Source organism: Leucoraja erinacea, chromosome 24, assembly GCF_028641065.1.
Source record: "Leucoraja erinacea ecotype New England chromosome 24, Leri_hhj_1, whole genome shotgun sequence".
Classification (NCBI taxonomy): domain Eukaryota; kingdom Metazoa; phylum Chordata; class Chondrichthyes; order Rajiformes; family Rajidae; genus Leucoraja; species Leucoraja erinaceus.
The window spans coordinates 29,559,692-29,577,571 of NC_073400.1; the positions used below are offsets into that span (position 1 = coordinate 29,559,692).

General features: G+C 45.3%; 1 protein-coding gene across 1 annotated transcript in view; it reads left to right on the top strand.

The window, feature by feature from the left end:
- LOC129708884 (polymeric immunoglobulin receptor-like) overlaps positions 1-13,257 on the top strand; it is a 36,957-nt gene extending 23,700 nt beyond the window's left edge. The window contains exons 6-11 of the mRNA XM_055654932.1: positions 931-1,248; positions 3,053-3,373; positions 4,608-4,656; positions 7,713-7,801; positions 9,264-9,310; positions 10,915-13,257. Of these exons, the coding sequence (XP_055510907.1) occupies positions 931-1,248; positions 3,053-3,373; positions 4,608-4,656; positions 7,713-7,801; positions 9,264-9,310; positions 10,915-11,181 (1,091 nt within the window). The 3' untranslated portion in view covers positions 11,182-13,257. The remainder of the gene's footprint in view (positions 1-930; positions 1,249-3,052; positions 3,374-4,607; positions 4,657-7,712; positions 7,802-9,263; positions 9,311-10,914) is intronic.
- The last annotated feature ends 4,623 nt before the right edge of the window (positions 13,258-17,880 follow it).

The window sequence follows — 17,880 nt, forward strand, 5'->3', positions numbered from 1 at the left end:
CCGCTTAAGATCTCATATTCACTTTGAGACAGAGAAAGCAATCAAATGCATTCTATGTGGATCCATCATCATTTATAACCAAGGATGTACAACTTCATCATCATGTTCATATTTTTCACTCTGTTCATTTGTGTGAATCACACGAACTCCAGTAATCTCACAAAATTAAAGTGGAATCTACTTGGCCGTCATTCCATCAAGTAGGTGTGGAGACGCTCACAGTCCAGAATAGAGTGTGAATGGTTTACAACAGCGAGACCAAACGCAGCCAAGGCCAGTGCATCTTAAACTATTTCAGTTTCATTCACCCTTGAGTCTTTATCACAAAATTTCATTCACCCTCGACTAAATTTTCTTATGTATTTTTGGTCATTTTCGTCTTATTCTCTCTTGTGTATAATTCTTTATATAATTTATTTAGTCACATGAGCAAAAAACATAATCACCCCAAAATAATTTCATTCACCCTTGGGTGAACCATTCATCAGTTTAAGAAGCACTGGCCTAGGCCACAGTTTCGCTGAACACTTGTGCTTGGTTTGTCATGACCCAGAATCGCGCTTGAAAGACACCCCATCCTCAACCTCCCCCGCTGATGCAGAGCAGCAGCAGTTTACACCATCTGCACGATGCACTGCAGCAACTCACCAAGACTCCCTAGACAGCGCCTTCCAATTGCAACAGGCTCCTTATTCAATGCATCATTCTTCACCATTCACACCACATTGGCTGGGAAGCGCTTTGGAACGACCTGTGCAGGTGGTGAGGGACAGTGTACAGTATCTGTCTCTCATCGCAATCTAGGTGGAATTCAACACAGTTAAGAAAATGATTGGGCGGATTCCCCTGTACACATTGACGCATACTATAATGTGTATGTCTGTGAAAGGCTAATTATGCTCTTCAATTTATGAAATATGTTTCCTTCAGTTTCAGGTGCACTGTGGGCTGAGAGCGAAGTAAGAGGGGTTGTGGGAAGAGCGATCACAATCGATTGTCACTATGCAGCAGTGTACCGCTCACACACAAAATACTGGTGCCCTGGGACAAGTCGCCAGTGTACACATGTAGGTGAAACAAATGGGAAACATGGACAGAGCGGAAGAGTGTCAATCACAGATAACCCGGCACGAGGAATATTTACTGTGACTGTGGAGGATCTTCACTCTGGAGATACAGGATGGTACAGATGTGGAATTACTGCATCTGGCGAACCAACATTTAAAGTACATCTCCAAGTATCTGAAGGTAGGTTTCTCAATGAGGGACTTTATGTCTCCACTTTGGCAACGGACAAAACATTTGTTAGGTGGGAGTCTGGTGCACAGTTCTGGTCCCCGCTTTATAAAACAAAAGATGTGGAAGGCTTGGAGAGGTTACAGAAAATGTCACCGGGATATTTAGTTGTAGTTTACAAATGCAACATGGAAACGGATCCTTCGGCCCACCGAGTCCTCACTGACTAGCGATCACCGGTCACACTAGTACTATGTTGTTCCACTTTCCCATTCGCTCCCTACACACAATGCTACAATACCGCCATTCACACACCTCATTAGTGCAACAGTATCACCATCAACAATTTTATACAAGGAAATTTAAAAGTTGTTGATAGTGATACTGTTGCACTAATGAAGTGTTTGAATATTGGTATTGTAGAATTGTGGCAGAGTTTCAGATTAAAAGATTAACTATAGATTGTAGGAATTGTAAAACAAAGAGAGATGGTGCTGCTGTGTACTGGTCCAGTGGCAGACATGGTAGTTCTGGCAGCTGGGAGAATGGAGAGAGACAGAGATGTATAAATCTGGTAAATGGATTGTGAGTCGATGGATCTTTCTGAAGGACAATTTGGCTGTTGCTTTGAAATGTAGTATCTGAGTAGCTGACATTGTCCTCATCTGTGCTGGAATGTGTCCCTGTCGATTTCCTATGAAATTGCATTTCTGCAACAGTTTGATTTTGATTCGACATATGGGCAGCTTCCTTGTTGCTTTGAATAGCCAACACTGTTGCATAAACGATGCTACCTTTTCATCGTTATCCATATGCAAGGATATGGGGGAAGTTTTTTAGGACCGAGATGAGAAAAACATTTTTCACACAGAGAGTGGTGAATCTCTGGAACTCTCTGCCACAGAAAGTAGTTGAGGCCAGTTCATTGGCTCTATTTAAGAGGGAGTTAGATGTGGCCCTTGTGGCTATATGTATCAGGGGGTATGGAGAGAAGGCAGGTACAGGATACTGAGTTGGATATTCAGCCATGATCATATTGAATGGCGGTGCAGGCTCGAGGGTCTGAATGTCCTACTCCTGCACCTATTTTCTATGTTATATGTTTTCCTGCTGGTAATTCCTGAAATGTAAAAGAGAATCTAAGATTGTCCGATGATTTGTCTGATTTGTGGTCAGTTTAAACCACCATGTTATCGGAAAGATGCTGACAAGTTGGATAGGGTGCAGAGAAGACTTAGAATGACTTGAGGACCCGACCCAGAGGGAGGAGTTGAGCAGTCTAGCACTTTACTTTTTGGAGCGCAGGAGGATGAGGGATGATCTTCAGGCAGGTAAAAAAAAAACCATGCAACGAATAGTTCGAGTAAATGCACAGAGTCTGTTGCCCAGAGTAGGGGAATCGAGAACCAGAGGACATAGTTTTAAGATGAGGAGAATGATTTAACAAGAATCTGGGGAGTAACGTTTTTACACAAGGTTGGTAGGTATATGAAACGAACTGCTGACGGAAGCAGTTATTGCAGGTACTATCATAACATTCAAGAAAAATTTGAACAGGTACATGAATAGGATTAGTTTGGAGGGTTAAGGGCCAAGCATGGGCCGGTGGAACTAGTGTAGATTGGGCGTGTTGGTCAGTGCGGGCAAGTTAGACAGAAGGAACTGTTTCTACGCTGCATGACTATGGTTATATGTAGATGGATGGGTCAGATTCCAAACTGGCGGCTCTGGCTATGATACAGAGATGTTGGATATTGGCGAGTGTTTCATTTTCAGATGTTGACTCAGTGTCTGACTGTTTGCTCCTTTCCCACAGAACCCGTGTCTGTTCCTGTGCTTGGATTTCTATCACCAGCCAATGTCTCCTGTCTCGGGGGCTCAGTGACAGTGTCCTGTGAGTCGTTCCGGGGATCCCTTCCCATTAACTACACCTGGTATGAAAAGACCCCATCTGTGGATTCAAAGATCTCAGACAACAATGCCCTGGATCTACATTGTCAATCCTTCAAACACCAGCACCATCAATATTATTGCACAGCCTCAAATAAACGTGGATCAAAATCCAGTGAAATGGTCAACGTGTCCATCTCAAGCAGTGACGTGCCCTGCAGTTTCCCAGTGAAAATCAACGGCACTGGTAAGTAGTGGAGGGAATGGGGAGAAGAAGGGGGAGTGGGGGTGCGGTGGTTCATAAAATCACGTGATAAAAGCAGTAATAGACCATTCAATCATGGCTGATCTATCTTCCCCTCTTCACCCCATTCTCCTGCCTTCTCCATATAACCCCTGACACCCTGAAATCCATGCACGTTATTTAATTTTTATCAAGATTAATATGATGGAATTATGGCCCATTTGTCAATACTTGGTTGCTGGGCTCCAGAAATAGATTTCCCAGTGCTGGTGTAGGCCAGCTTCCCGGCTAGAACTTCCTCTTACGTTTACACAGCTGTAAACTAGGTCTGCAGTGACATCAGTCCAAGCACTTTCACTTTCCATCATCTCCACATGACCAACACTCAAATATGGGAAGGGAACAGAAATTATCAGTAAATGTGACCACAGTTAACTTCTAGACTATCAGATTTGGTCCACTGTGTTACCATTAAGTGCCATCGATACTTATCCCATTTTTACCAGCTCCTCATCCATAGTCTTCTCAGACTTGGCAATGCAAGTGCCTTCACCATCTGGGTTTAAAAATATTTCTTGCTCAGACACCCTCCAAATATTCTACTCCTAAACTCAACGCTATGTTCTCCACGTCTATGCACATCTGCTGTGCTGATTTCCCACGAAGTACCTTATCTATGTCCCTCATAGGGACATTACAGGCACACCTGTATTAGCTTCCTGGTTCCTCTCCTGTGTGGAATAAAACCCCAGCTATCCAGCCAGTTTAGTTTAAAGATCCAGCATGGAAGCAGCTGCCTTTCACCGGTACACCCATTCTACAATTAGGGACAATTCTAAATTAAGGGACAATTTACAGAAGCCAATTAACCTACAAACCTGCACGTCTTTAGTTTAGAGGTACAGTGTGTAAACAAGCCCTTCAGCCCACCGGGTCTGGGCCGACCAGCGATCCCCGCACATTATTAACCATCCTACACCCACTAGGGATATTAACCAAAGGCAATTAACCTACAAACCTGTACGTCTTTGGGGTGTGGGAGGAAACCGAAGATCTCGGAGAGAACCCACGCAGGTCACGGGGAGAACGTACAAACTCCATACAGGCAGCACCCGTGGTCGGGATCATTGCCCTGTCTACTAAGCCTATAAACTCCTTACATCGGACAAGCATGCTCTCTTGTTCAGCTGCAAGTGAAAAGCAGTGAAACTGATTTTTTATTTCCTTGTTCCAACAGGACTTGAATATTCTTGTGAAACTTCAAAAAGATCCAAGTATACTTCAAGGTAAACTGTTTAAGAATTAACTGCAGATGGTGGAAAATCGAAGGTAGACAAAAGTGCTGTAGAAACTCAGCGGGTGCAGCAGCATCTATGGAGCGAAGGACATAGACAACGTTTCGGGCCGAAACCCTTCTTCAGACTGATTGATGGTCTGATGAACGGCTTCGGCCCGAAACGTTGCCTATTTCTTTCGCTCCATAGATGCTGCTGCACCCGCTGAGTTTCTCCAGCACTTTTGTCTACCTTCAAGGTTAACTACTCTGTTTCCAATGAAAGGCGCCATGTACTAATTGCTGGTGTTTTGATTGGGATTACTTCAATTGGGAGAAGTTTGTGTCTTCCGTTCACTGACATTCAAGGCCGGTTGGAGTATTGATCTGTACACACAGTGACACAGCCAGTGGAACCACAGCCTCACAAAGCCAAGACCCTGAACTTAGGTGCCGTCTATGTGTGTTCTGCATATTTTGCTTTCATTGTGTTCGAAGGAACTGCAGATGCTGGTTTAAACTGAATATAGCTACAAACAACTGGAGTAACTCATCGGGTCAGACAGCGTCTCTGGAGAAATGGAATAGGTGACGTTTCGGGTTGAGACCCTTCTTCAGATTGAGAGTCAGGGGAAAGGGAAACGAGAGCGATATCGACGGTGATATAGAAAGATATAAAACAATGAATGAAAGATATGCAAAAAAGTAACGATGATCAAGGAAACGATCCATAGGTAGCTGTGGGTTAGGTGAAAACGAGTTATACAGACAACGAGACACTACAAGACAACAGTGACATTCATACCACAACTAGAGTGGGGGAAGGACGAAGAGAGAGGAGATGCAAGGGTAATTTAAAGTTAGAGAAATCAACATTTATACTGCTTGGCAGTAAGCTGCCCAAGAGAAGTATGAGGTGCTGGTCCTCCAATTTGCATATGGCCTCACTCTGGCAATGGAGGAAGCCCAGGACAGAACAGTCAGTGTGGGAATGGGCGGGGGAGTTAAAGTGTTTAGCAACTGGGAGATCATATAGTGCCAGGAGGACTGAGCATAAGTGTTCAGTGAAGCGATCGCCCAGTCAACGTTTAGTCCTGCTGATGTATAAGAGTCCACACCTCATACAGTAGATGAGGTTGGATGAGGTTCAAATGAACTCTATCCTGAAAGGACAGTTGAGGTCCTTGGACAGAGTCGAGGGAGGAGGTACAGGGACAGGTGTTGCGTTTCCTGTGGTTGAAAGGGAAGGTATTGGGGAGAGCTATTGGATGGGAAAGGATGAGATAACCAGAGAGGTATAGGGGACCTCAAACATACGTGATAGTGAAAGGCTTGTATAGAGTGGATGTGGGGAGGATGTTTCCACCAGTGGGAGATTCAAGGACTAGAGGTCACAGCCTCAGAATGAGATGTTCTTTTAGGAAGAAGATGAGGAGAAAATCCTTTAGTCTGAGGGTGGTGAATCTGTGGAATTCTTTGCCTCAGAATTCTGTGGAGGCTAATCAGTGGATATTTTTAAGGCAGAGATAGCTAGATTCTTCATTAGTACGGGTGTTAGAGGTTATGGGGAGAAGGCAGGACAATGGAGTTTGGAGGGAGAGATAGATCAGTCATGATTGAATGGCGGAGTAGATGTGATGGGCCAAATTCCCTAATTCTTCTCATATTGCTTATGACCTTATTCTATCATAATATGTATATGCCTTGCAAACCAGATATTAGTTAACTCACCAATAGTGAAATTGCGCTGGTTTGCATCTCATTGTGTTGTGTATACGCTTGGGTGATGAGAACACTTCCTCCATTTGTGGTACTCCCTGCGGTATTCACCATGACTTCTCCATCACTAACCTCACCCCACGGTGTGAGATGAGTATAGTTGCCAAACCCAAGTATTGTTGCTTTGCCTTGCTGTGACCTGCTCTGGCGTGGTACTGATAGGAAAATGCATAGTGAATTATGGGCTAAAACACCACCTTTGATATCACGTATGGCAACACCTTCCAGAGTTGGTCAAAGTCTCAATGTCAGTCACTCCAACAGCAGGAAGTGTCTCCACCTAGAACGTGACCCTGGGTGGTAGGCATGTTAGATCACACTGCTGACCTTGAGATGGTCATGGTGAGCCGTCTTCTAGATATGTTGAAGATGTTTCATATTCCAGACGGCTCTTAGCGAACAGTCACTGTCCAAACCCAATGTTGGTGGAGGTGAAGATGGAGTTGTAAATGGCATTGTGGTGAGATTTGTTGTGAACCAAGTGCATTGTTTTCTCTTTGGCCTGGTGTTCTCTCCACCGAGGTTGGACCAGGGTTGTAGAACCGTATTCACACAGTGGTGATTTCAATGATAGCTGCAAATATTTGGTTAATACACTGCAGTATTGTGGGGGGGGGGGGCAGCATGCTGGCAGTCAGATATGAAAACTCCAAAAACAGTGGCATGGAGGCACAGCGGTAGAGTTTCTGCCTTATTGCCCCAGAGACGTGTTCGATCCCGACAACTGATGCTGCCTGTACGGAGTTTGGTCGTTCTTCCAGTGACCACAGGGGTTTTCTCCAGTTTTCTCTGGGTGTTCCAGTTTTCTCCCACATTCCAAAGACGTGCAGGTTTGTAGGTTAATTGGCTTCAGTAAATTGTCTCCGATGTTTAGGACGGATCTAGTGTATGGGGATTGCTGACCGATGCAGACTTGGTGGGCCGAAAGGCCTGTTTCCATGCTGTATCTCTAAACTCAACTAATCTAATCGAAACTCAACTCAACTAATCATTGCAATAAAAGTGTAACAGTTCCCATACATTGTTTGTCAAGGAGGAGGGAGGGTTCCTTAATGGTTGGACCCAATTGCTCTTCAACCAGTTTCACGATCGTTTGTCAGTGTCACCTTACTGTGAGCAGATTAGCTGCTGCATTACCCACCAAAACAAACTCTACACCTCATTTCCTTTGCTGCACACTTCAAAAAAATCATGAAAGGTGCCATATAAATGTTTGACTTTTGTTCTTTACTGAAGTCCAAGAATCAATGATGAGCCATGTCTCACCCTTCCCTATTCTCTGTCCAACAGGATCATTTACATAGTTGCGTCTGGTGTCACTGTGCTTCTCCTGATTCTCATCATTGCCTTCTTTTGGTACCGAAAGCGTAAAACCAAGGGTGAGTTTCTGATTTCACTTAAATAATTTCACAATACATGTCTGAGTTCCTTGCAGAATGTCAAGAGATTTAATTATGTTCTAATCAACAAATACCCTGCATTAAAGTAATAAAATGTAGGGAGAAGCATGGATGATCAATAATGCTATCATGTTTGATGCTTTCATGGTGACTCAGTGAAAAACTGTTCTTTGAACATCATTTTACAGAAACTGTCTGAGTGTGAAATGGCAGAGATGTGTGAGAACTAAGAGGCCAGGTAGAAGTAAGATTTACATAGATACTCTCATCCTCTCAGCTGTTAGAATATGCTTTGTGTGATTAGCTGTTGTATTTCGATTCAGGTGAAGTCGTGTTTATTGTCACATGCACAAGCACGTTGAAGTACAGTTACAATGAAGATCACGCCTGCAGCCTCACATGGACATCGACAACGTACAACATACCTGCATCACACAGAGGGTGGTGGGTATATGGCAGGAGCTGCCAGAGGAGGTAGTTGAGGCAGAGCTGGTCTAGCTAGGACAGGTAATCCAAGATGTGAACGCCCATAAACTTGAAGCTGCCAACTATCTTCACCACCGATGATGGTAGATGGATGGGCCAATTAGCATAATTCTGCTCCTATCACTTACTGAACTTATGAAAACCTGTTTTAGCAAATAAGGTTAGGACAATAGACACAAAATGCTGGAGTAACTGAGTGGAACGTGCAGCATCTCTGGAGAGAAGGAATGTGTGACATTTCGGGTCAAGACCCCTTTTCAGACTGATGTCAGGGGAGTTGGTAGTACAGAGATAAAATGTAGTCGGAGACAGTAAGACTAGTCAAAGAACTGGGAATGGGGAGGGGATGGAGAGAGAGGGAAAAACAAGGGTTACTTGAAGTTAGAGAAGTCAATGTTCATACCGCTGGGGTGTAAGCTGCCCAAGCAAAATATGAGGTGCTGTTCCTCCAATTTGTGCTGGGTTTCACTCTGACAATGGAGGAGGCCCAGGACAGAAAGGTTAGTGTGGGAATGGGGGGAGGAGTTAAAGTGTTGAGCAACCGGGAGATCGGGTAGGTTTAGGCATCTGTTAGGAGGGATGGGTAGAGCACAGGGTATATGATACAGCAACCAGAACAACAGGGCTGATTCTTATTCCGTACGTGCAGTACTTTTGACCTGAATATAAGGTCTTGCACACAACACGTAGATGTTTCTGTGTGTTGGAGGGAACTACAGATGCTGGTTTACAATGAAGATAAACACAAAATGCTCATGCAATTCAGCGGGTCAGGGTACGTCTATGCAGAAGAGGAACAGGTGACGTTTCGAGTCGAGACCCTTCTTCAGACTGAGAGTCAGGGGAAAGGGAAACAAGAGATCTCGAAGATACATAGAACAAATGAATGGAATATATGAATGAATTATGTTTAAACCTGTTCCTGATATGGCTCTATCGACAACATATTTTCCAGAATCCAAGCGCAATACATCACACGGTGAAGACAACAATGAAACCCAGGTAAAAATGTGAAATATAAATTCTCTGAGTGATGAAGAATATATAGCATTGAATTATCAGTGTTTACACAGGTCGTTTAGCAACACCAGTTCAGTCCAGTTAAGAGATCCAGCGCAGAAACAGGCCCTTTGGCCCACAGAGTCTAGGCCGACCAGCGAACCCTGCACATGTACAGTATCCTACACACACTAGGGGCAATTTGCAATTAAGCCAAACCAATTAACCTACAAGAAACTCAGCGGGTGCAGCAGCATCTATGGAGCGAAGGAAATAGGCAACGTTTCGGGCCGAAACCCTTCTTCAGACTGATCGGGGGTGGGGGTAGGTCGGGACAAGAAAGGGAAAAGGAGGAGTAGCCAGAAGGCTGGAGGGTGGGAGGAGATAGTAGGGGAGCTGAGGAAGGGGAGGAGACAGCAAGGACTAACAGAATTGGAAGAATTCGATGTTCATGCCCCGGGGGTGTAGACTCCCCAAACGGAATATGAGGTGCTGTTCCTCCAATTTCCGGTGCTGCTCGCTGTGGCCATGGAGGAGACCCAGGACAGAGAGGTCGGAGGCGGAGTGGGAGGGGGAGTTGAAGTGCTGAGCCACCGGGAGGTCAGCTTGGTTATTGCGGACCGAGCGGAGGTGTTCGGCGAAACGATCGCCCAACCTCCGCTTGGTCTCACCGATATAGATCTGCTGGCATCTAGAGCAGCGGACGCAATAGATGAGGTTGGAAGAGATGCAGGTAAACCTCTGTCGCACCTGGAACGACTGCTTGGGTCCTTGAACGGAGTCGAGGGGGGAGGCAAAGGGACAAGTGTTGCATCTCCTGCGGCCGCAAGGGAAAGTGCCCGGGGAGAGGGTGGACCGAGAGGGAAGGGAAGAATTGACAAGGGAGTTATGGAGGGAGCGGTCTTTGCGGAAGGCAGATATGGGGGGAGGTTGGGCGATCGTTTCGCCGAACACCTCCGCTCGGTCCGCAATAACCAAGCTGACCTCCCGGTGGCTCAGCACTTCAACTCCCCCTCCCACTCCGCCTCCGACCTCTCTGTCCTGGGTCTCCTCCATGGCCACAGCGAGCAGCACCAGAAATTGGAGGAACAGCACCTCATATTCCGTTTGGGGAGTCTACACCCCCGGGGCATGAACATCGAATTCTCCCAATTCTGTTAGTCCTTGCTGTCTCCTCCCCTTCCTCAGCTCCCCTACTATCTCCTCCCACCCTCCAGCCTTCTGGCTACTCCTCCTTTTCCCTTTCTTGTCCCGACCCACCCCCACCCCCGATCAGTCTGAAGAAGGGTTTCGGCCCGAAACGTTGCCTATTTCCTTCGCTCCATAGATGCTGCTGCACCCGCTGAGTTTCTCCAGCTTTTCTGTGTAACCTTCGATTCTCCAGCATCTGCAGTTCCCTCTTAAACAATTAACCTACAAGCCTGTTGTAGGCGCTGTCAGGCAGCAACTCTACTGCTGCTCCACCGTACTGCACTATCTTTGTGTTGTAAACAGCAGCAATGGCTTGTTCTGTACACTGAACAGTTTGAGACCTACTTTGTAATAGACCTCTGTTGAGGACCTTTCAAATCTATTAGGTTGTAAAATTGGATTGTGTTACATTTTAGGAAATGGCAGTGTTGAAAGAGGACCACGTTGATGCAAATCTGGAAAACAACAGGGCAGGTGACCATTTGGATAACAATGAAGGTGGAATCACGTATGCAGTGGTGAAATTTCAAAAGAAGACAAGACCAAGGCAGCATGTGGCTGAAAACGCTGTCGTCTACGCAGATGTCAAGTTTCATCGCAACTGCCCAAAGGGCATTCGGAAACCCCAATCTCCTGGGACTCCAGAGAACCCTGAGTCAACCTATGCCTCTGTCGTTTCTTAGGAGAGATTTTTAATTTGGTGTGAGTTTTTGGCAATACTTGCTTTACTGCATTAATCTGTTCAATACTTTATCAAAGATGGACACAAAATGCTGGAGTAGCTCAGCAGGTCAGGTAGCATCTCTGGAGAAATTGGACAGGTGGTGATACTAAGGTAATACTAAGATAGGTGGTGTTGTGGATAATGAAGTCGATTTTCAAAGTCTACAGAGAGATTTAGGCCATTTGGAAGAGTGGGCTGAAAGATGGCAGATGGAGTTTAATGCTGATAAGTGTGAGGTGCTACATCTTGGCAGGACAAATCAAAATAGGACGTACATAGTAAATGGTAGCAAATTGATGAATGCAGTTGAACAGAGGGGTCTAAGAATAACTGTGCATAGTTCCGTGAAGGTGGAATCTCATGTAAGTCAAGTCAAGTCAAGTCAAGTTTATTTGTCACATACACATACGAGATGTGCAGTGAAATGAAAAGTGGCAATGCTCGTGACTTTGTGCAAAAAGGCAAACAACCAAACAAACTACAAACAGAATGTAACAGAATCACATATTCTTTTCCATATTAAATATTGTGGGCGGCAGGAAAAAGGGAACAAAAAAACAGCGATTTAAAAAAATATATAGGATGGATAGGGTAGTAAAGAAAGCTTTTGGTGTGCTGGCCTTTATAAAGTCAGAGCATTGAGTATAGAAGTTGGGATGTAATGTTAAAATTGTACAAGGCATTGTTGAGGCCAATTCTGGAGTATGGTGTACAATTTTGGTCGCCTAATTATAGGAAGGATGTCAACAAAATAGAGAGAGTACAGAGGAGATTTACTAAAATGTTGCCTGGGTTACAGAAAGGTTGAACAAGTTAGGTCTTTATTCTTTGGAGCACAGAAGGTTAAGGGGAGACTTGATAGAGGTCTTTAAAATGATGAGAGGGATAGACAGAGTTGACGTGGATAAGCTTTTCCCATTGAGAGTAGGGACGATTCAAACAAGAGGACATGACTTGAGAATTAAGGGACAGAAGTTTAGGGGTAACATGAGGGGGAACTTCTTTACTCAGAGAGTGGTGGCTGTGTGGAATGAGCTTCCAGTGGAAGTGGTGGAGGCAGGTCCGATTTTATCATTTAAAAATAAATTGGATAGGTATATAGACGGGAAAGGAATGGAGGGTTATGGTCTGAGTGCTGGTAGATGGGACTAGGGGAAAATAAGTGTTCGGCACGGACTTGAAGGGTCGAGATGGCCTGTTTCCATGCTGTAATTGTTATATGGTTATAGGAGGCCTTTGAGGTTGGGACCCTTCTTCAGAGAAAGGTTCTGACCCAAAATAGTACCAATCCATTTCCGCCAGAGATGTTTTTTGACCATCTAAGTTACTCCAGCATTTTGGGTTTGTCTTTGGTATAAACCGGCATTTATTATAGCTATTTCTGAGCGGTTTGGTTCAATTCATCGGGTGTCAGGGGTGATGGGGAGGAGGCAGGAGGGAGAGGTAGATTAACGATGAAGGAATGGTGGAGTAGCCTTGAATAACCAAATTGGCTGCCCCTATCACAAATGGCTTTATGAATTCCACTCCCATCACCAACCTCTTTCATCCGCTAGTATAATGAATGAGCCTAGATCATGCATACAAATGATAAAATGGCGCTGCTTCCCATTCCTATTATACCCACCCTCATTCCCCCCACCCACAAGTTCCCCAACCCTACCATCATCATTCCTTGCAAGGGTCTGCCTAAGCACACCACACCCCATTGTCTCTGGGGCAAAATATTGTGGGTTCAAGTCTGTAAAGGGGCAATGGATCAAGCAAGAAAATGGGTTCAAGTGGATAGTGGGCTAAGGCAGATAAGCCCAAGATGTAAAATGATCCTCAAGCCTGGGTAAGGGGCCTCACTGAAACTTGGTCAAGACTGGATTTTACCTGCCTCAGTGACCAGTTGCAAATAAAATCTTAAGTGAGCCCATCCCTAGATACTGCACAGCCAAGGGGAAATGGGGAGAGGGAGGACAGTAATGTAGCGTGGAACTGCAGAACTATTCATAGCTTTTATAGCCTATTAACAGTGCAAGAAGTGAGTCAAGTATGCAGATGGTACAACGGTGATTGGCCTCATCAGCAACATCGATGAGCTGGCCTACAGGGAGGAGGTCCAGCGCTTAGCAGCATGGTGCACTGACAACAACCTGGCCCTTAACTCCAAGAAGACCAAGGAGCTCATTGTAGACTTCAGGAAGTCCAGAGGCGGCACGCACACCCCCATCCACATTAACGGGACGGAGGTGGAACGTGTTTCTAGCTTCAGGTTCCTGGGAGTCAACATCTCCGATGACCTCTCTTGGACCCACAATACCTCTACTCTGATCAAGAAGGCTCATCAGCGTCTCTTCTTCCTGAGGAGACTGAAGAAGGTCCATCTGTCTCCTCAGATCCTGGTGAACTTCTACCGCTGCACCATCGAGAGCATCCTTACCAACTGCATCACAGTATGGTATGGCAACTGCTCTGTCTCCGACCGGAAGGCATTGCAGAGGGTGGTGAAAATTGCCCAACGCATCACCGGTTCCACGCTCCCCTCCATTGAGTCTGTCCAAAGCAAGCGCTGTCTGCGGAGGGCGCTCAGCATCGCCAAGGACTGCTCTCACCCCAACCATGGACTGTTTACCCTCCTACCATCCGGGAGGCGCTACAGGTCTCTCCATTGCCGAACCAGCAGGTCGAGGAACAGCTTCTTTCTGGCGGCTGTCACTCTACTCAACAACGTACCTCGGTGACTGCCAATCACCCCCCCCCCCCCCCCCGGACACTTATTATTTTTTATTCAAATCGTTTGCTATGTCGCTCCTCAAGGGAGATGCTAAATGCATTTCGTTGTCTCTGTACTGTACACTGACAATGACAATTAAAATTGAATCTGAATCTGAATCTGAGTCAAGAGAGTTTTATTGTCTTAGAGTATATACTTGCAGCAGCACAACAGAGTAATATACATGAATTCCTTTATCTTTTGTACTCACTGAGAATGCAAGTTGGAGGTAGGAGAGGAAGGTAATGTAGATGTGGTTGTGTAAAAGGCAATGAATGTTTTGTATCTGAGGGCATCAACCCCAGGACATGTATAACCAAAGTTGGCCAATTTGTAATTAAAATATTTTTTTCTGAAAACAAGTCCAGAGTCCATGTGAAATGTTCCCGTATGCAACATCCCTCCCCAGTAAATGAGCACATGACCTACGAGCACCACAGTGCCAACTGGTAGAGTACGTCACTGCCTGAACTGCACATTTCTGGGTGAGATCCGAAAACAAGAAGATTCAACTGTCATGACCACAGAAACCATCCCACAAAAAAGGGAATTTCTGTAGCAGAAGGAAGTTCGATTGGAAATTCTGGTCTTAGCAGCATTGCTACAGGACCTCTTCTCAACTCTAGAGGTACTCTGTTCGAAATATGCAAAACTCTTACTGGGCAGAAGAGTGCAGGAGAAGGGATGAGGTTTTCCTTGTCTCAATTGTCCAGACGCAGTGAGGAGGTGTAAGTTGGGCTGAAGGGCCTGTTTCTGCATTGTATTGCTCTATGACTACAATACAATCTAGCCTGGGAACAATTGTTTCTTAGATATTAAAGGACCTATGGAAATAGAACTAGCACTGGATATTGACATGATGGATAAGCTATGATTTCAATGCATAAATGACAAATGGGGACTGGCATATTTGTTCATTAATTTGTTGACCCTACAATACATATTCATTTGTTATGAACACATTTCCAGTCAATGTACAAACACATCAAAGGCCAACATGCCATGGAATGAAACATTGAGTGTGAGCTGCATCTGGCTGTGGTTTACGTGCTTCCTGTTTGAGCAAAACACAAAAAGGAAATGGACAGATGACATTTCAGGTCACGACCCTACTTCAGACTTTTCTCAGAATATGACTGCAGCAGAAAGCCACAAACAAACAATGTTCATAGGTTCATAAGTTCGAAGTGCAGAATTAGGCCTTTCGGCCCATCAAGTCTACCATTCAATCATGGCTGATGTATTTTCTCCTGTCTTCTCCCCATAACTCCTAACACCCCCTCTAATCAGGAATCTGTCAATCTCTGCCTAAAAAATATTAATTGACTTGGCTTCCACAAATTCACCATCTTTTGACTGAAGAAATTTGGCCCATATCTCTGTAAACCTATCCTGTCCAGATTTCCTCAGGTTCCTATTAAATCTTTCCCCCTCACTATAAACCTATGTCCCCTGGCTCTCAAACTATGTCCCCTGGTTCTCAAGTATTCAGTAAGAACATGTAGAGTATAAGAATGTTAGCTCAGGGAGAGCACCTTGCCCTGGCAGGTCACTGGGTTTCAGGTAGAACGCAGTGGCACAGCGGTAAAGCTGCTGCCTTTCAGCGCCAGAGACCCAGGTTCGATGCTGACTTCGGGTGCTGTCTGTATGGAGTTTGTACGTTCTCCCTGTGTCCGCATGGGTTTTCACCGGGTGCTCCGGTTTCCTCCCACACTCCAAAGACGTACAGGTTTGTAGGTTAATCTGCTCAGTAAATTGTATACGGGGTGAACACTGGTTGGCATGGTCTCAGTGGGCCGAAGAGCCTGTTTCCATGCTGTATCTATAAAGTTTTCTTGCCAATTGCACACTCCAGAAATAGATGGATAACAGTTTTGTCCAGAGCACAGCTGCCTTGTGTAGCTCTGTGGTTGTGCAACACAATGCAACGCAAAAAGGATCTGACTTTGGAGCCCTTCCCACCAACACACAAGGAAGGATGTTCACAGTCGGCTTGCAAAATCATCGGGGAGGAAGTACCTTAGACTTAACCCTGCGGTTTGCTTGCTAGTTTGCATGCATGCAGCTCCCACGCTGCTAACCAGAGTTCAATCCTTGTTCTTGCCTGCAAGGTAAGTTGAAGGATATGTCAGACAATCACAGGTAGAGCCGCTACCTCACAGCATCCGAGTCCCGGGTTCGATCCTGACCTTGGGTGCTGTCTGTGTGGAGTTCGCACGTTCTCTGTGTACCATGTTCGTTTCCTCCGGGTGTGCGTATTTCCTCCCACATCCCAAAGACGTGTGGGTTTGTAGGTTAATTGGCCCTCTGCAAATTCACCCTCGTGGGTAGAGAGTGGATGCGAAAGTGGTCGGTGTGGACTTGGTTGTCCGTCGGGCCTTTTCCATGCTGTATCGCTCTATAAATGAGTTTACCACGTGCAGTTTAATGTGCATTGTGATATTTAGATGATCTTAAATTGTTGGTGGGAGGAAGATGATAATTTACACAAGAGACATCTGGAACAGCCAATACACTGGATGGAAATGCATTTCGGTAACAGATGGGATGAGACAGTGTGATGAAAGACTAATACATGGGAGACTGTGTTGACTATGAGAAGGATCATTAGCGCAGGCCTTGAGCCCAGAGATAAATATAATCCAAACTTTATGTATAAGAAGGAACTGCAGATGCTGATTTTAATCAAAGATAGACACAAAATGCTGGAGTAACTCAGTGGGAGAAGCAGCATCTTTGGAGATTCCTCCCCTCTAGAGTTGCTGCCTATCCTGCTGAGTTACTCCAGCATTTTCTGCCTATCCAAGCTATATGTAGTCTGGTTTACTGGCATTCCATACAGCTGTACCTGCAGTAATCATGCAATTAATTGCTGCGACATTAACAACACCAAGAGTGAATATATTTTGAATTTAGCTTTTATTTTGACATGTGCCTGTGATGCTGCTGTAAGTAAGATTTTCATTGTCCCTGTGCTTCGCTGTTCTTGTGCACATCACAATACATTTGGCTTGACTTGGCTGTTAGGGGTGGGACAGTGGAGCAGCGGTAGAGCTGCTGCCTCACAGCGCCAGAGACCTAGATTCAATCCCGACTATGGGTGCTGTCTGTGTAGAGTTTGTACATTCTCCCTGCGACTGCATGGGTTTCCTCCGGGTGCTCCGGTTTCCTCCCACATCCCAAAGACGTACAGGTTTGTAGGTTGATTACCTTTGGTAAGAAAAATTGTAAACTGTTTCTAGAGTGTAGAATGGTGCTAGTGTGCGGGGTGATCGCTGGTCGGTGCGGACTCAGTGGGCCAAAGGGCCTGTTTCCACAAGTATCTCCAAAAGTAAAAAATAAAAAAATAAAAGGCTGGACTACTTTCATCAGTCAATGAAAATTGGATTACTTTTATTTTACACTCCAAAGACGTACAGGTATGTAGGTAAATTGGCTTGGTAAAAGTAAAAAAAACTGTCCCTAGTGTGTGTAGGATAGTGTTAATGTGCAAGGATTGCTGATCGGCATGGACTCGGTGGGCTGAAGGGCCTGTTTACTAAACTAATCAGAACTAAATTTAACTGACTAAACAGAACTAAATCTAACTTTGATTAAACACCTCCGAACACCTCCGCTCGGTCCACAAGAACCTACCTGACCTCCCGTGGCTCAGCACTTCAACTTCCCCTCCCATTCCCATTCCGACCTCTCTGTCCTGGGTCTCCTCCATTGCCAGAGTGAGCAACACCGGAAATTGGGGGAACAGCACCTCATATTCCGCCTGGGGAGTCTGCATCCTGCGGGCATGAACATCGAATTTTCCCAATTTTGTCAGCCCTTGCTGTCTCCTCCCCATCCCCCAGCCCTCGGACTCCTCCTCCTCCTTTTTCCTTCCTTCTCCCCGCCACCCCCTAT